Source organism: Podarcis muralis, chromosome 1, assembly GCF_964188315.1.
Source record: "Podarcis muralis chromosome 1, rPodMur119.hap1.1, whole genome shotgun sequence".
Lineage (NCBI taxonomy): Eukaryota > Metazoa > Chordata > Lepidosauria > Squamata > Lacertidae > Podarcis > Podarcis muralis.
This window is the reverse complement of record NC_135655.1, coordinates 7,673,583-7,692,211: the sequence shown is the minus strand read 5'-3', so window position 1 is coordinate 7,692,211 and position 18,629 is coordinate 7,673,583. Positions and strand designations below refer to the sequence as shown.

The 18,629-nt window shown below is 47.9% G+C and overlaps 1 protein-coding gene across 11 annotated transcripts in view; it reads left to right on the top strand.

Moving 5' to 3' along the window:
• KTN1 (kinectin 1) overlaps nucleotides 1–18,629 on the top strand; it is a 105,803-nt gene that overhangs the window by 68,197 nt on the left and 18,977 nt on the right. For 5 of the 11 annotated variants that reach the window (XM_077919351.1, XM_077919245.1, XM_077919167.1 and 2 more), the window contains exons 21-33: nucleotides 1,377–1,445; nucleotides 3,150–3,187; nucleotides 4,171–4,261; nucleotides 4,422–4,490; nucleotides 8,306–8,343; nucleotides 11,299–11,389; nucleotides 11,493–11,561; nucleotides 11,925–11,962; nucleotides 13,217–13,307; nucleotides 13,390–13,458; nucleotides 14,472–14,509; nucleotides 15,031–15,121; nucleotides 18,407–18,493. In XM_077919351.1, the coding sequence (XP_077775477.1) occupies nucleotides 1,377–1,445; nucleotides 3,150–3,187; nucleotides 4,171–4,261; nucleotides 4,422–4,490; nucleotides 8,306–8,343; nucleotides 11,299–11,389; nucleotides 11,493–11,561; nucleotides 11,925–11,962; nucleotides 13,217–13,307; nucleotides 13,390–13,458; nucleotides 14,472–14,509; nucleotides 15,031–15,121; nucleotides 18,407–18,493 (879 nt within the window). The remainder of the gene's footprint in view (nucleotides 1–1,376; nucleotides 1,446–3,149; nucleotides 3,188–4,170; nucleotides 4,262–4,421; nucleotides 4,491–8,305; nucleotides 8,344–11,298; nucleotides 11,390–11,492; nucleotides 11,562–11,924; nucleotides 11,963–13,216; nucleotides 13,308–13,389; nucleotides 13,459–14,471; nucleotides 14,510–15,030; nucleotides 15,122–18,406; nucleotides 18,494–18,629) is intronic. The other 6 variants (XM_077919214.1, XM_077919387.1, XM_077919318.1 and 3 more) reach the window with 3 other exon arrangements.

Here is an 18,629-nt window from a genome sequence, read left to right as displayed (position 1 = left end):
TCTCCTCCCCACTCTCCCTGGAAAAATAATGGGTTAATCCAGCAACTCAACTTAGGTCGAGGGACAGTGAAAGACTGGCAAAGGAAGAGGACTTCCTCAGCCCCATCCTGAGTCCAGTCACAGAACTAGTTAAATACAGTGGTACCTCGAGTTAAATATGCTTCAGGTTACATACGCTTCAGGTTACAGACTCCGCTAACCCAGAAATAGTACCTCGGGCTAAGAACTTTGCTTCAGGATGAGAACAGAAATTGTGGTCTGGCGGCACGACGGCAGCGGGAGGCCCCATTAGCTAAAGTGGTGCTTCAGGTTAAGAACAGTTTCAGGTTAAGAATGGACCTCCAGAACGAATTAAGTACTTAACCCGAGGTACCACTGTATCTTATACAGCAGTTAGCAGCAGGAGATGAAGTCAGCAACTGAAGATCTTACTGAATGTGACAGTGGCACACCCATGTCTTGTAGTCTATAAAGGGAGGGGACCATGATGGAGTACCCCAGCTGCACCAAAATCCAGGTACGGTCATACCTTGGAGGTTGAACGGAATCCGTTCCGGAAGTCCGTTCGACTTCCAAAACTTTCGGAAACCAAAGCGCAGCTCCTGATTAGCGGCAGGAAGCTCCTGCAGCCAATCGGAAGGCCTGTTGGACGTTCAGGTTCCAAAGAACGTTCACGAACTGGAACACACAAACTGGAACTGCAAACTTCCGGGTTTGCAGGGTTTGGGAGCCAAAACGTCCGAGTAACAAGGTGTTTGGGATCCAAGGTACGACTGTATTCCCTGTCTGAAAAGCAGCACAAGCTTTTTCCAGTTGCAATCCCTTTAAGAATGTAGTTATGGACTTGAATCTTACAGGGCAAGCTTTTTCCCTTTGGCTTTCTTCTTTCTACACTTGAGAAAAGTGAAAGCCTTCAGCGTAAGGTAACAGCCATCCATTCAGACTCTCCCACCTGCCCCATTGGTACTTGTCTACCAGCCAAGCTTTGTAAGCTTGAAGGAGCGTGTGATGCTTAGATCTTGGGTGTGAAGCTCTTCCTTTGACCTGCTTACTCTGTTTGGGTAAATGTTGCTGAGCTCCTTGCAGGCTAAAACCTAAGGGCACGTATCAGTGGATAGGAGGACCAGGACAGAGTTTTTCTGAGATGTTTCACAGGGTGAGAACCCCCACTTTAAAGGTTTTATTCTTGAGGAGAGATGCTAGGGTACAAAACAAAGATTATGTCAGGAAAGGGACCCAGCCATGTAAACCGTGACTTCCACACGTTAAAAATGTTGTCAGATAAGTCAGCAGTGATAAAAGAATGTTGTTCTTGGCAAATGTATCATCTTCCCTTTTGTGGTTGCAATTAACAGTACTGTGTTTCCTCTTAAAAGGCACTGAGAACAGAGAACGCATCCTTGAAAAGTGAAGTTGAAAATCTGCAGAGGGTACAGACAGAGCAGGTACGTTGCCTTGGTTTTGCTAAGAAAGTTTTTCAAATTGGTTGCTGTTAAGTCAATCCCTGTCGGAGGATTTCGCCTGAAATTGCTGCTTCCATTTTGCAATGTGCCTCACTGCTTTTGCCTTGCGCTTTTCGTTCACTTGGATTTCAAAGAATTGGGCCCTTGAAGAGTTAACTGCTGACATTCCTGCAGTCTGCTAACCCCTGTAAATAAATGCCTGCACAAATGTCTTACTCCACACGAGCAGAGGAATAGTGTAAAGAGATGCTCTCCGTGGCCTACTTCCATGAGTAGGAAGATTGCATGTGAGCTGCTGTTTATGCATAAACGGCAGTTGCAGTTATGTCTGCATTAGCCCTCGTGTGACACGCGATGCAAATATTGCTGCTGCTTAATCCCATCTAAAAATATAATGGACCAACATTCTGATCTGTGGGTACCCTTTCCCTCAGCAAAGCTAGCGAGAGGTGATGCCATCTGTTCTGAGTTCAGCCCTCGATCCTTTGAAGCCCATTCAAAGCAAGGTGAAGGTTTTTCTAACCTTGAAAGTAGTTGCTGTGACTTTCTGCAAGTCCTACCCCAGCACTGCTGGCCCTGGAGCAGCCATCGACTTCATGGTTTCATTGCAGTTCTACTTGCAGGGTTTGCCCGTGTTGACAAAGGGAGAAGGGGTTTAATGTTGAAAACTTGTCAACATCTTTGGAGAAGTCAAACAAGTGAGCCAAGTCACATCCAGGAAAATAGGCAGCCCTTCAAGTCATTTACCCAGTTGGGCTTGTGGAAAGGTTGAGCTGGGTTGTTGGCTGTCTTCAGAGTGTAAGCAGAACTTGTCGGTCAAGCCATGCAAAGGTAAAACCTTTGGCCGTGCATGCATTCCACATGCAGAGGGGCCAAGAGGCCAGCTGGCAAGCCCAGCTCGGACGTCTCCTTCCATCGGCCCGTGCTCCGACGTAAATCAGCGACCTGGACTTTAGAAGCCAGGGCACGCAATTAGCAGAGTGTACTGCGCACACAGAAGTAGGCGTGAGGCGTATGAAATCATGCTACAGCTACAGATTTATTAAACATAAATCAGAACAAAGAAACATCTTGTCTCTCTCATGTCATCTCGGATAGAACAGCAAAAGCAAAAGCTATACAGATACGGAAGTTCCCAGCATACTGTGCTGGAATGTAAACAGACCTGTGACATGCAACAATCTCACGCCTGTTCCTTAAGGTGGAATGCAAATGTCAACAGCATTCAACCTTGAGCTGGGTTGTTGACTATCTTCAGAGTGTAAGCAGAACTTGTCGGTCAAGCCATGCCATGCAAAGGTAAAACCTTTGGCCGTGCAGCAAAGTTCCACACTTTCCAAGTGCCCTCCCAAGGCACAGTAGTTTCTAGCATTGCAGAAGGAGGGAAATTGTGCGTCTCAGTGAGATTCCATTAGAACAGGAGCTTGCAAAGTATCCTTCATAAAGCTGCCCTATCTCCGTTTGGTGAGGACACCTGTATTCCTCAAGCTCACTCTTAAATTTTGCAAAGAACTAATTACAGGTGCTGCAAAATGCTACAGTTTAGTCCGATTAAAAAAAATAGGACTGATTAGCTTTCCAAAACGAATTCCATCTGCAAAGTTGGTGAGAGCTGGTACCATCTGCTAGCTTCAGTATTCTGACTTTCTCTCTAAACATTCGTCCTCCTTGCTTTTGTTCCCCAAGGTTTCCTTTGCAACGTTGGTGGAAGAATTACAAAGAGTGTAAGTAAAAGCACATTTCCTCTTCTTCAGTTTGAAAGGCCTCTTTACCCTTACGTTTCTGTTATCCACGAAGCCTGTGTGGGCAGGCTTTTACTACAAAAGCACCCAGACTTTAGAATGTGATCTGTGCAGTGGGATGTTCGAAGTTGCTGCATTTGACTCTTCAGAAGAAACCATGATTGTGAAATGAAAGGCTTCAGGGTGCAGCCTAAATTCAGGCTGCTGCCCAGCAGGGCTTAACAGAGCAGCAGGGCCATCACTGCATCTATAGTCCTGCCAAGCTTGACAGCGGGGGTGGAAGGGAGGAGGACAGGTAGATCACTTCACCATTCTGGAGCTAGTACAGTAGTCAGAACCAGAGCAGACCCAATGCTGTCATGTGACCATAATGGATCCAACTTGGGATCCAGCTGATTCTGGGCCAGCTCAGCCCCCCTCCCCAACCTAAATAAAACAATAATATCATCTACTTGTGTGTTGAAACAAAATTTCCCCCCTGTGTGCTTGCTCAGGTCACACCAGTGCACACCGAATAAAGTTTGATAGCTTGCAGGAGATTTATAACTTTTGGGGTTTCCTTTTTAAAGTCCCAGGAAGTTTTCAAGTCAGGTGCCAATAGCTGCACTGGCATTGGGTGAAAACCCAACCTTGTTTTAAAACCAGAAAGAATGTCCTGCAATAATAGTAGCAGTGCTGTATTCTTTGAAGAAGATTACTTGAAGAAATTGCTTTTCTTTAAGCAGAAGCTTCTCTACCAGCAGATGCCACCCGACTCTTTCAGTTGTGAATCAGTTTACTTTATACCTAAAAATACCAACTTCTTGATGCTTGCTCTGATTCATTTGGGCAGTATTGCATTATATTCCTCAGCAACTTCCTGAAGCATTTCTTTCCCATCTTGCGCAAATGCCTCCCCTTCCAATGCTGTACCACTGAGTTTCTTAACCTCTCTACTCTTTTCTCTCTCTCTCTCTCTGCTAAAGAATTAGTGAGAAGGATGGGAAAATCAAGTCTGTGGAAGAACTGCTCCAGGCTGAGGTCCTTAAAGTTGCCACCAAGGAAAAAACTGTCCAGGTAGGTGCTGGATCTGTCGTGCGCTGCCTTTCTTGTGTGTTTGTGTGTTTGTCATTGCATTGCCCTGTTTGTGGCCCAATTTTTCGCACCCTTCTTTTTCTCATTTTTGTGGGATGTGTTGTCTCCATTGTACAACCTTGTCTGTTTTGTCATTGAAAAGGGTTTGGCACAGGAAATAGAGGCTCTGAAAGAAGAAATAGGAAAGGCCCAGCTTGGAAAGGACACACAGGTAAAGTGGTCTTGAGCCGGCAGCTGGAGGGAGTCCTTTGCTTTGCAGTCTTCCTCTTCCTGCAGTGTGGCTTCTCCTTTCCTATCTGTCAGGGGTGGGGGGCGGCTCCTGCTGGGAGAGGCCTGGCACTTTCATGCATTGCCATTGAACCCACAGGAGGCTGGACCACTAGGTGAAGGGGGTTCTGTTTCACCAACATCAGCCAGCCCCTCCCTCCCTGCCTGCCTGCCTTCTGACTTGCATCCAGTCCAGGAGGTGGCACTGGCCTCAGTGTTGCCCTTGTAGAACTGAGCATCAGGAAGGATGGGGACAAGACCAGAATTTGCTTACTCTGCTGTTAGCTGCCCTTACTTTTTGTGCCCCCTGCCTTGTGCCCTGTTAGTCCCTGGTGGGCGCCAGCTGCCGCTGATTGAACCGTGAGATATATGTCTAATCAATTAAACATTCAGATTAACGATTAAAAGCCTATCGCTCTTGCAAAAGAGACATTCTCAACCAATCTGTCAGGCGACTTGTTAAAAGGAAATCAAAATTTACGAGCACATAATAAAACTGCGAGTGATTTGTTTCACAGTGCGGTTTGAAAGCTTCTGCACCCACGTTTAAGCAGCCTCCTCCGCCTGGTTGCATGCCAGAGGAGGAAGAGGGGGGACGCACAAGCCTGAGGGTCTTGCAGTGGGAAACTGTTTTCACATTGAGTCCAAAACAGTCCCAGGAGTTTCCGACTGCAGTCTTAAGCACACCCTTGGGAGTCAGCCCTGTTTAAGTTCCTGGGAGTGGCTTCAGAGCATACAAGTCATCTGCCTCAGTATTGTCCACTCACTTTCTGGGATCTCCACCTGTTACATAATTATTTATCTGGAGAGACCAGAGTTCAAATCTATCCCCACCCGCAACCTGTGAAGCATATGGGCTACAGCACCCCCTTCCCTTCATGCAGAGCCCTGCAATCCATAGCCAAGCAGTTGCTGTATTCTTACCCTTACACTGAGCACTTGCAAAGTTGTCTTGGCACCTGTCAGGAGCTGAGCAAAGCACCCTGGGACATTGCCTAGAATTCCCTGCCATGTGCAGAGAGCCCCGTGGAAGGGATACACATCTATGTGGGAAGAGTTTCAGCAGGAAGAAGCTTTCAAGAATTATTTTTATTACTATGTACAGTCGTACCTTGGATCCCGAACGCCTTGCGACTCAAACATTTTGGCTCCCGAACGCCGCAAACCCGGAAGTGAGTGTTCCGGTTTGCAAACGTTCTTTGGAACCCGAACATCCGACGCGGCTTCTGTGGCTTCCAATTGGCTGCAGGAAGTTCCTGCAGCCAATCGGAAGCCGCGCCTTGGTTGTCGGAACGTTTTTGGAAGTCAAATGGACTTCTGGAACGGATTCCGTTTGACAACCAAGGTACGACTGTATTAAGTTTGTACACTGCCCTGTACCCATAGATCTCAGGGTGGTTCGAAACCACTGGAGTTACGTGTCCAAGAGTATAGCACCCTCTTAGAATCATAGCATTGGAAGGGACCCTAGGGGTCATCTAGTCCAACCCCCTGCAATGCAGGGATCGCTTGTCTCCCTAAATAATCTGAGTGCCTGGCACAGGAGGTTACCAGACAGCTGTGTGCTGCTATACATTTTGTCTGGAGCGCAACTTTATTATCTATTTGGAGGGGGAATACAGTGGTGCCTCTCAAGACGAAAATAATCCGTTCCGCGAGTCTCTTCGTCTAGCGGTTTTTTCGTCTTGCGAAGCAAGCCCATTAGCGGTTTAGCGGCTTAGCGGTTATTAAAGGCTTAGCGGCTAAAAGGCTATTAGCGGCTTAGCGGCTTAGAAAAAGGGGGGGGGAGCGAAAAAAATCGCAAGACTCGCAAGACGTTTCCGTCTTGCGAAGCAAGCCCATAGGGAAAATCGTCTTGCGAAGCGCCTCCGAAACGGATAACCCTTTCGTCTAGCGGGTTTTTCGTCTTGCGAGGCATTCGTCTTGCGGGGCACCACTGTATATTGGGCTACATGGAGCATATTTTGTCTTGCCATGAAATGTTGCTCTCTTAATTTGTTATGGAAGAGGGCCCCCGTGAGGTGAGCTTGGCTTCTCTGAAAGCCGGGTTGGGGGGGGGGCGAAGCTTAGCTTCCAAATAATGCCCCATTTTCCTTGGGGGAGGCACCCATGAAGCTTGATCTTTTCTGCCTCACTGTGTGCTGTAAGGTCTACACCTGGAAAATGTTCACAGCTACGCAGGTTTAGGACCATAGGAGGCATGCCACACGAGGCATTTTATGTATTAAGGGGTAAACAAATGTAATGATTTTAAAAATAAAATAAATGACAGGCGGCACATTTGGTTTGGGTGGTGGCGCATGAGGGCATAAAGCACGGGAGAGTTCAATGGGGCAGGGGCATGAGCAAGGAGCCTGTGGCATCTAGCTGAGCTTGTAGCATTAAAACGCCCTTGCTCCTCCTTCTGAACTGCCTGGATTCCTTGTCATCCCAGGAGGTGTCTTTGCTATTACTTACTCTTCCAACGCGGGTGGCCTTAGGGCTTGCCGATTGTATGGTCGGCGGTTCGAATCCCCGCGGCAGGGTGAGCTCCCGTCTCTCGGTCCCAGCTCCTGCCCACCTAGCAGTTCGAAAGCACCCCTAAGTGCAAGTAGATAAATAGGTAACGCTTTATAGCAGGAAGGTAAACGGCGTTTCCGTGTGCTGCGCTGGTGCCGGCTCGCCAGAGCAGCTTCGTCACGCTGGCCACGGGGCCCGGAAGTGTCTCCGGACAGCGCTGGCCCCCGGCCTCTTAAGTGAGATGAGCGCACAACCCCAGAGTCGGACACGACTGGCCCGTACGGGCAGGGGTAAGGTAAAGGTAAAGGTACCCCTGCCCATACGGGCCAGTCTTGACAGACTCTGGGGTTGTGCGCCCATCTCACTCAAGAGGCCAGGGGCCAGCGCTGTCCGAAGACACTTCCGGGTCACGTGGCCAGCGTGACATCGCTGCTCTGGCGAGCCAGAGCCGCACACGGAAACGCCGTTTACCTTCCCGCTAGTAAGCGGTCCCTATTTATCTACTTGCACCCGGGGGTGCTTTCGAACTGCTAGGTTGGCAGGCGCTGGGACCGAGCAACAGGAGCGCACCCCGCTGCGGGGATTCGAACCGCCGACCTTTCGATCGGCAAGCCCTAGGCGCTGAGGCTTTTACCCACAGCGCCACCCGCGTCCCCAGGTGTTATTGAGCTACAACTCACTTCATCTCTGACCACCGGTCATACTAGCTGTGGACGATGGGGGTTGTAGTCCTACAGCTTCTGCAATATCCAAGACTGGGAAGGGATGGGTTAGAGTGTGATGCTTTAACTTTCAAACCTTAATTCCTTCAAGCTGGTCTTAGCCTCCGGATGGCCTCAAAACAAGCCGTTATCTCTCTGGCCTGCAGATCCTCCAGACTGTGAGACTGGAAGGACAGTGGCTAATCTCCTGGCATTTGGGAATAGGAATAGCAAGTTAAAGATGTGTTGATTTAATGCGTTTAAACTATTTGTGCATTCAAAATGGCTTACAGAAACAAGAGCTTTTCCTAATAGGAAATGATTTGAAATGTGAAAGAAAAGATATAGGCAGATTATTGGACCATAGAAGTTAACGCCTTTCAGCTACTTCTAGAAATTCTCATTTCTTCTTCTTCTTTTTTTGCATCTTTTTGGGTAAATGGGCCATTGGTTTGTTATCCTCAAATCTGATACTTTTGAGGGGTGTAGGGACATTACTGTTTACATATACTTAGTGCTTCTTTTCAGAATAACTCTGTGTTGTGTACACTTTCTGTAGATATCAGCTGCCCAAGAAGTCAGAGATCTTCAGAATCTGTAAGTGGTTTTTGCTGGTTTATAAAACTGCAGGTGTCCTTGTTAACATGATAATGGGTTTTCCCCCCCTACAGGTGCCTTTTTGTGACTGATCTTGATTTATGAGCAAACAGCTCTAGAATCTGAGAACTCCTTAACCTGCCTTCAGTCTCTGAATTGGATTGTGCACTTCGATGTTAATCTAAGGCTAAGACTTTAAAAGCAAGGGGAAAGCACTTAGATAATTTTGACATAAGATAAATTGCCATTTTCTGTCACAAAGAGCGCCAGCACATGGAGAGTTGGATCAAGAGGTTCAGAATACCATTAACTATTTTAGTTGGTTTCTGATAATGTGGATTGCGGTCGGTGCTGCATAAGCAGAGAGTCATCTTGTTGAGTCCTTGGCGATTCCAGTTAAAAGGATCTTGGGTTGCTGAGCTGGCAAAAGATCCTGCAGCTTTGTGCATTAGTATAAGCTTCAAGGGGTAGTGAGTAAAGATACCCCTGACCATTAGATCCAGTCGTGACCGACTCTGGGGTTGCGGCGCTCATCTCACTTTATTGGCCGAGGGAGCCGGCGTACAGCTTCTGAGTCATATGGCCAGCATGACTAAGCTGCTTCTGGCGAACCAGAGCAGTGCACGGAAACGCCGTTTACCTTCCCGCCACAGCGGTACCTATTTATCTACTTGCACTTTGACGTGCTTTCAAACTGCTAGGTTGGCAGGAGCAGGGACCGAGCAACGGCAGCTCACCCCGTCGTGGGGATTCGAACCACCGACCTTCTGATCAGCAAGTCCTAGGCTCTGTGGTTTAACCCACAACGCCACCCGCGTCCCTGGTAGTAGCATCACAATAAACCAAAAACAACATATGGCTATACATTTTCTTTGCACTTATTGTTCCAAAGCATGAACGGCAACAAACAGCACCCATGTGCCTCATAGATTTATTGAGCTGGTCTGCCAGCATTTTCTTGTAATAAGTTAATTTGATAATTGGCATGATATACTATTCCCACCCCCCAATCCATTCAAAAGGGGCTGTTTAAAATAAAAATAAATTGATAGCTGCTGCAAAAAAATAGCAATGCCAAACAACGGGGGGGGGGGGGTGGAGAACACAACCCCCTTCCACTTTTTAAAAAAACAAACCAAATTCTAGCTAACAATCCACAGAGTCATAAAAATTCCAAAGCATAACCTCCTAAATTCAATTCAGCATAAACCAATAAAATCAAAATGTCCAGCAGCACAAATAAAATAAGCCATATCACTGCATAAGGTCATAAGAAGAGCCTGCCGGATCAGGGCAATGGCTCGTTTAATCCGGCATCCTGTTCTCACAGTGGCTGAGCAGATGCCCCAAAGCAGGATTCGAGCACCAGCGCCTCTCCTCCTCCTGCCGTTTCCGGTAACTGGCATTCAGGGGCATTTCTGCCTGTAGCTGTCGAGGCAGATCATAGCCGCCATGACTGGTAGCTGTCGATAGCCCCCTCCTCCATAAATTTCTCTCATCTTCTTTAAAGTCATCTAAGGTGGTGGTCCGAGATGTGGGTGGTGCTTTGGGTTAAACCACAGAGACTAGGACTTGCAGATCAGAAGGTTGGCGGTTCGAATCCCCGCGACGGGGTGAGCTCCCGTTGCTCAGTCCCTGCTCCTGCCCACCTAGCAGTTCGAAAGCATGTCAAAGTGCAAGTAGATAAATAGGTACCACTCTGGCAGGAAGGTAAACGGTGTTTCCGTGTGCTGCTCTGGTTTGCCAGAAGCGGCTTAGTCATGCTGGCCACATGACCCGGAAGCTGTACGCCGGCTCCCTTGGCCAATAAAGCGAAATGAGCGTCGCAACCCCAGAGTCGTCCACAACTGGACCTAATGGTCAGGGGTCCCTTTACCTTTAAGGTGGTGGTCCTCACTGCCTCCTGTGGGAGCGAGTTCCATGGTTCCAACTTAGTGCTGTGTGAAGAAGTGCTTCATTTTATCTGTCCGTAATTGTCCAACGTTCAATTTTGCCGGATGTCTGCAAGTTCTAGTGTTAGAACTTAGGAAATGCTTACATCTCAAAATGCTTTCCAGGGACAGGAATATTTTGGCCCTTTCCTAAAGAAGAAAGCGGAGAGTGGCAGCCAGTCAACAAGGCCTTTAAAACCACAAGAGTTCTGTTTTGGCACATAATTTTGTTGTTGTTGTACTTCTGCTTCTATCCATCAAACTCCTGCATGCTGTGGGCCTGATTTATATCTATGCTGTGCCTCCACAGTCGGAGGCAGTAATGCATCTGGGTATCAGTTGCTACAAACTGCAGAAGGGGGAAATGTTCTTGCAGGTTTCCCGCTGGCATCTCGGTGGCCAGTCCGAGAACAGGGTGCTGTTCTAGCTGGGCCACTGGCCTGATCCTGCAGGCTCTTCTTGTGTTCTTATGGGCACACAGAACAAAAGACGTTGACCCAGGTTATAAATGCTGGCCAGTTTCAAGGCAACACCGCAGTGACACAGTAGCGGCACACCAAAATCTCCTAATCGGCCTCGGTCCAGTATACCTGAAGGAGCGTCTCCACCCCCATCGTTCTGCCCAGACACTGAGGTCCAGCGCCGAGGGCCTTCTGGCGGTTCCCTCACTGTGAGAAGCCAAGTTACAGGGAACCAGGCAGAGGGCCTTCTCGGTGGTGGCACCCGCCCTGTGGAACGCCCTCCCACCAGATGTCAAAGAGAACAAACAACTACCAGGCTTTTAGAAGACATCTGAAGGCAGCCCTGTTTAGGGAAGCTTTTAATGTTTAACAGACCACTGTGTTTTAATACTTTGTTGGAAGCCGCCCAGAGTGGCTAGGGAGACCCAGCCAGGTGGGCGGGGTATAAATAATAAATTATTATTATTATTTTTATAATCACATCTTTTGACTATTGCTTGTCAGTGTTAAGTCTGCATTTTTTTAAAAATGAGACTTGACTTCTCTTGTGCTTCCTCTTGCAGATTGAAGAGGAAAGAGGAGCAGGTGACAAGTATGGAGGTGTCGTTGAGAGAAAAGGAGAGTGAGATTGCCAAGAAAGGAGAGTGGCTTCAGGTAAGGTCTTGTGCAGTGCTGAAAGCTCTCTTGGAGCCTACAAGAGTGCAGAGCTTGCATGTCTCATCTGGTGTTCTTTCTCCCTTTTTAAAAACGCCCATAGGGACAACAGGATACACTGCAGCACTTGAACAACAAAGTCAAGGAACTCGAGCAGCTGAACTCTCAGCAGGTGGGGGCTACTTGCTGCGCTTCCTGTCCCTCCTTCCAGAGTTTGTTTAATGCATCCTAAAGCTTTTGCTAGGAAAGGCAACACCTTAGTGACAGAGTACCTGTGCTGCGTTCAAAAGGTCCCAATATCTTTACTCCCCAGTATCTTCAGGCGGGAACAAGAGACACTACCTGGAACCCTGGAGAGCCTCTTGCAGTCAGTGTTCACGATACTGAGCTGCGTGAATCAAGGGTCTGACCTCAGTATAAGGCAGCTTCTTGCATTCCTATCCCTTGCCCTATCTAAGCAGTCATAACCAGGCAGGGGTCATGGCATTGTTAGCCGAACTGCCACAATGAAAGCAAATCCTTTCTTCCCTGTTAGGTTTCTGCTTCTTCGTCGATCAAGGACCTTGAGGCTCTGTAAGTAAACCGAGTGGAGCATCTACCGCAGTTACTTTGCTCTTTCATCCAGCTGTGTGTGATGGCTGTACTCTTGGGGGGGGGGTGAGAGAGAGAGAGAGAGAGAGAGCGCACTCATGACCACATTTCAATTAGTACAGTGGTACCTCTGGTTGCGAACGGAGGCCTGTTCGCAACATGAGCAGAACGCAACCCACAGTGGCGCGTCTGCGCACGCACAGGTTGTGATTCGCCACGTCTGCGCAAGTGCATGACGTCATTTTGCACGCATGCGCGAGCCGCGAAACCCGGAAGTAACCCTTTCCAGTACTTCCAGGTTGCTGCGGGACGCAACCTGAAAAAATGTATCAGGAAGCAAACGTAACATGAGGTATGACTGTACAGTGGTGCCTCGCAAGATGAAAAGAATCCGTTCCGCGATTCTCTTCGTCTAGCGGTTTTTTCGTCTTGCGAAGCAACCCTATTAGCGGCTTAGTGGATTAGCGCTATTAGCGGCTTAGCAGCTATTAAAGGCTTAGCGGCTTAGCTGCTAAAAGGCTATTAGCGGCTTAGAAAGGGGGGGGGGGAGCGGGGAAAAACCGCAAGACTGGCAAGACGTTTTCGTCTTGCGAAGCAAGCCCATAGGGAAAATCGTCTTGCGAAGCAACTCGAAAACGGAAAACCCTTTCGTCTAGCGGGTTTTCCGTCTTGCGAGGCATTCGTCTTGCGGGGCACCACTGTATTTGGCATTGTCTAGAGTAGCATTCTGCACCTTCCCGAAGAGCTGCTTCTCTCTGATCGCCTTCAAATGTGCAGTGAAAGTTTGGCACATCATTTGTTGCCAGGCAGATGAACAAAAGCAGCAGTCATTAGTTACTGGGGCGGGGGGGATGTCCATGCAAAACTGTTTCCATACAACTCAGCCCAAACATTGCTCCCTGGTCATGTAGAATAAAACTATTCTATCTTGGGCAGTGTGTCAAATAATTCAGTATCTGCTTGCCAGTTCACATGTCTGCCACAACACAGACTGGCAAGAGTTATCATCTGAGCACTTATGCAGAGAAATCTGGGAGGTTCTGTAAATACTGTGATCCTCCCTTAACTTACATAAAACCAGCATGTTACCTGCTTTGTGAACCACTTTTGCCTCATTTCGGTAAAGAGAATTAGGATGCACATAACAAGAGCAACCTCAATACATGGAGTAAATAAACTGCAGATCTGATCGTATCCGAGAAAGGAATGTGAATAACTTTTAAATTGTGTCCGCAGACTGAAAACGAAGCAAGAAGAAATGCAAAAGATGGAGATCTTACTAGATGAGAGGGGGAAAGAAGTCTCTCACCAAAGAAAAGAATTGCAGGTGACAGCATAGGGGCCTTAGGAGGAGAGGGACAAGAGAGGTGAATGGGCAGCCATGTCTAACACATCGTCCTCTCTTGCAGGTTGTACAGGAGGAGAATCAGTTACTAAGAGCACAGATTCAGGAAATAAAGCAGGAAAATGGTGAACAGGTATTCCTCCTGATTGCTGATTTGCAGTGCGCATAGAGAGAGATGGGATGCTATGTTGTATTTGTACATGCCAGAATTTTACCGTATTTTTCGCACCATAGGACACACTTTTCCCCCTCCAAAAATGAAGGGGAAATGTGTGTGCGTCCTATGGTGCGAATGCAGGCTTTCGCTGAAGCCTGGAGAGTGAGAGGGGTCGGTGCGCACCGACCCCTCACGCTCTCCAGGCTTCGCGGACCTCTCCGCAAGCAGCGGGAGCGCTCCCGCTGCTTGTGGAGACTTGCCTGCATGCTGAAGCCTGCGCGCGCTCAGCTCAGCACGTCCAGGCTTCGAGCACCTCTCAGCAAGCAGTGGGAGCGCTCCCACGGCTTGCAGAGAGCTGCCTGTTTGGGGGCTGGGGTCGGGGGAAGCTCGAGCTTCCCCCACCCCAGCCCCGCGCCTGGGGGGGGGGGAATAATTTTTTCCCCTTTATTTCCCCCCCAAAAAACTGGGTGCGCCCTATGGTCCGGTGCGCCCTATGGTGCGAAAAATACGGTAAATAATTTTGGTTGAAAACGTTCAGGAGGCAAAGTCTACGGGGAAGGAAGATCTAAATCACTCGCAGTAACTGCTTCCTGTGTTCTTTTGAGGGAGGGAGGACACATTTTCCTGCATGATTTCTTGGTGGATTCTCGGGGAGAGAGAGGCTTTGGCTGCCTCTCCCTTTGCATTGATCCTTCTTCAGGCCCCACCTGTGATCTGCTACCGCAGCCTCTGCGTTTGAGCCTTGAGTATCTGGTTGAAAGAGAGACGTATTGACAAAGGGGCTCAAGCGCCCTCTCTGCAGCTTGTGCACATCCCTTGCCTATTGACTATGAACTGATTGTGCAAACCAGGTGGCAATGTGGCAAACCAACTTTTGGACGCTGCAGCCGAAAGCAACATACTGCTGCATAATTAATACTGATAAAAGCCAGTCATCTGCCAGGCACCTACCCTCTTCTGTTTAAATAAGGTGTCTTGATCTCTTTCAGGAATCTCTGGCCATCAGGAATGAACAGCTTCTACAGCTGTAAGTATTGGTAGTCAATTAGAAGCCAGTTTAGCAAGTAAGCAGCAATGTAAATCAATCTGTAATAATACTGTTACCCCAATTAAACTGTAATATTCCCTTTTCACGGGTGAAGGCAAATATGTTTCCTTTGGATGGAATGGATAATATTGTGTTCCTAGTTCTCTTCCCTAGCAGGTCTTCCCCGCTTAAATTGCCTCCCCGCTCCTGTTTTCTCTCCCATCAGAAAGTGCCTTTTTCTCTTCCTAAATATACTGCCAGGTTGCCATTAAACACCGTCAAGTGTAATGTGCAGTTGAGTCCTAGGCTCTCACGTTTCTAAACTCTGCAAGCTTCTAGCCTTCATGGCCCAAGGGAGAACCTTGACATTTTTCTGGGCATATTTTCCATGGAAGGGGCCAAATGGGGTGGGGTGAGGTGGGAAGTCCAGCAATCACAGAGCCATGTTCTGCGTGGAGGGGGGATTCTCAGGGTTCAGTGAAATGCGTGTTTCTGACGCTTTCTGTTTCGTATGGATTCAGCATCACAGGGAAAGAGGGGGAGATCGCCAGCCTCCAGAAGGAGCTGGGCTCCTTGAAACATGCGGTGGAGCAACAGAGGCAAAAGAACAACGTAAGTAGCCTGGAATTCCCTGGGGGAGTTTGACTCTGCTTTAAGGTGCTTCTTGCCCATCATGTGGCTACTGAGCAGGAAGCGCTCTCTCTCCTTCCTGTAACAGCCAGAGCAGCCTGGCTTTCCCAGTAGCCAGAGACGGATCCTGCTCTGCGTGGTAAGAGACTGCTGCATGCAGCCTACTGGATCACACCATTGGGGGCAAGTTGATCTCTGGTTTGCGGGCAAAACCTCAGAAGGCTTTGCATGCCTAGGTGTGTGAGTCTAATGAATACAACGAAGGGGAAGGACTTTGGGAGGCCATATCCAAACGTGGGCAGACCTGAGCTACAGAAGCTTGGGAAGTACTTGCTCAGTCCAAGAAAGCAAGCTCTTGTCACCTTGTTGTGTGCCTTCATTTCACCTGTTCCAGAGATCCTTTGGCTTGGCTTGGTTTCCTTCTTAAATTTGGGCAGGGGAGCCTGTGCCTCTCCACATGGTGTTGGTCTGACACGTCCATCATCCCTGATCGTTAGTGGTTGGGGCTGATGGGAGCGAAAGTCCATCGTCATTTGGCGTGGCTACAGGCTCTCCACCACTGCTTTAAATCCTTGTGTTTTCATTTAACCAAGGCTGAAATGTTCCGGGAAACCAAATACTCTTTTCTAAGGTGGGCATTGTGTGGTGCCTGTCTGTGTCCTTTTGAATTTCCCTTTCAGCCAGTTTTTTTCCCTTGGCAAGTGGAGTACAAGTAACTAAATGAAATAGAAACAGACTTTCTGGATCTCCTACCTAAAATTCATGGGATCCAGCAACACACTGGAACAGAAGGGTGTCTTTGATTAGTGTTTGCAGACACTTTGCACCCTTGTTGGGAATGAGTGGGAGCAGAACTGATGCACGGAACCAAACTTCTCAGGGAGCTGTGTTATCCTTTCAAGCCTTCAGTACCTGTGGAAAAAATATCCCCCACTCTAAATTTGGGATGGGCATTATACCTGGGCTCTTTTTTTCAGTAGCTAGAACTTCTTAGGAAGTTTTCTAGCGGACGCCAGCTTAGCTAGAAAACGAGAAGCAGAACACAGCCCTCAAAAGAAACGGATGAATATTCTCTGGGCGACTAAAGGCCACTTCAGCCCTCTAGTCCACTCATTATTTGTTTAGAGCAGTGTTGGCTTGTGCTGCTTATTCTGCATGTGTCTCCAGAAGTCTGCTCCATCTGTTGCTTCCTCTATCCCAGGAGCATTTGGAAACCCTGAAATGAATCGAACAGTTACGTTTGCAGACGGCACTTTTCCTCCTACAACCATGATCTCAAATTTTCTGTGTTATTTCATATCAGTGAGAGTTGAGATTTCCCCGAAGAGCTGAGCTTGTGAGCCTGGGTGTCTTCAGGGCCCCCCAGCCTGTGTGTTGAAGCCCTTTGAACATGCCACAGTGCTACATGTCTACATTGCAGGGGGTTGGCCCAGGTGACCTTTCCAACTCAACAATGGGCATTTATAGAATTGCAAACTAGTGAAGTAGCACAGTTGCAAAAAAGAGAATAAATAAGCTGACGTATCACACCCCTGAAATGCTTTTCACGTCCCTAAGCTTCCTTTAAGCCCAACCACCCCACAATATAAATAATATAAAAAATAACTTTAAAAAATATTAAATGTGTCCCTCTTCAAGCTAATTTAAACACACATACACACATAAACTACATGCACACATTCCTAGTTGTGGGTAGTACAGTTGGGTTCAGGCATGGCTAAAGCAGGCCCTCATTGAAGCCTGCCTTGAGCCAATAGGACCGCGCCCCCCCCCCCCCCCACATCATGCAGTCCTAGGCAGGCAGTAAAAAAATGAGGTTTATAAAGCCCTTGGGGGGCCATCATATTCTGAAGTCAGCTTGGTGGAGAAGAAGTTACATAGGCTTGGTATACTAGATCCTTCATTCCACCACAGTTGCTAGTGGAGACCTGCCTCCACTCTCAGAGGCAATATGCTGGGGTTCACCTGGGGAGAACCCTGTTGGACCCAGGTCCTGGCTGGCCACTCTGGGAGCAGGATTCTGGACCCGATGTACCTGTGGCCTGGTTGAGCAGAACTGCTCTCAGGTTCTTATAAGAAGCCGGTGTAGAGTAGCAGGAAATGCCCTTGCCCTGGGTTCAGGAGCAGGTGGGTGAAATGCAACAGATGCCAGAGAAAAAGGGGTCCTTTCCCCCCAATAGTTGCTAATTTCGGGAGTCAGCATGGCAGGGGGAGTAAAGCCCTTCTAGCAGAATGGCTGAGGAAAGCATAGAAATGATACGATTTGACTTAACTTCATTAAGATGCTGCTTCGTTTGCTCTCTTTAAAATGCAACATTTTTGACGCCGACAAAAAAGTCAGTCCTCTAGTCTGCCTTGTGGTCCAGCCAACGCAGCGCGAATTGGAGCAGGGCTTTCACCTTCTCTTGGAAGCCACCTGCAATTTGGTAGGAGGGTGAACGTCGGACGCTACCTTCACATTGAGTCAGATCATTGGTTTTCCTAGCCCAGCTCTGTTTACCTTAACCGGCTGAGCTCTCCAGATTCTGTCAAGTGGGTCCTTTTGTAATTGAAGCTACTAAGGATTCAACCTGAGACCATGGCTGGATCTACACAGATATAAAAAAACGCTATAAAAACTTTATAGGAAAAATGAGCTCCCAATGCAATTTACCATTGGCTTCGGATTGCAGCTCCACACCGCCCTCTGGTGTCACATTTGTATAACACATTTATAACGTAATAATGGACCTGTGTAGCGGAGTCCCTTCTGTATGAAAAGGATCCCTTCTGTTTCTGAGCTATGCACCCTCCCTAGGCTGATGGCCCTGACTGCTGCAGGTGACGCTGAATTGCTGTTGATTTCTGGGTTCTGCAGGTGAATTAAAGCTTGGTTGGTCCCAGGGTGTGTGTGTGTGTATTGCTCACTTTTGAACACTCCTCCTCCTCCTTCCTCACAAATGCAGTCAAAAGGGGGGAGGGTTCCTAGTAGTGATGCTGCAGGCAGAGCCAGGAAATAGAATGGCAGGACAGTGGGGAAGAACTAGCCATTTTTTAAAATTTTTTTTTTTTGCTTTTGAAAAAAAAACCCAGACAAATTCTCTTTCCCTTTTTAACATCACACTTGGTTGTTTTTTTTTGCTAGTGTGCCTCATCTTAATTGACCACCCAAATCATTTTGCAGTAACCTGCGCTTAAATGCAAGCGCTCTCTCGCTCTCTGAAGTGAAAGCAAGACACCGTTTGATTATTGGCTGAACTGAAACCATATCTTTCTAAAAACGATTAGGACCTTCGAGAGAAAAACTGGAAAGCCATGGAAGCATTGGCCTCAACTGAAAAATTGCTGCAGGACAAAGTGAACAAGACTGCTAAGGTTGTAATACTAACTGCTAGAAACAACTGCATTGAAACTAGAAGTGATTCGGCAGCCGCCTTTTAGAATCAAATGGAAGCATTTAGCTTTTACTGCAATTTTAAATACACTCTGTTCTGAATGCTCTCTCTTTCTC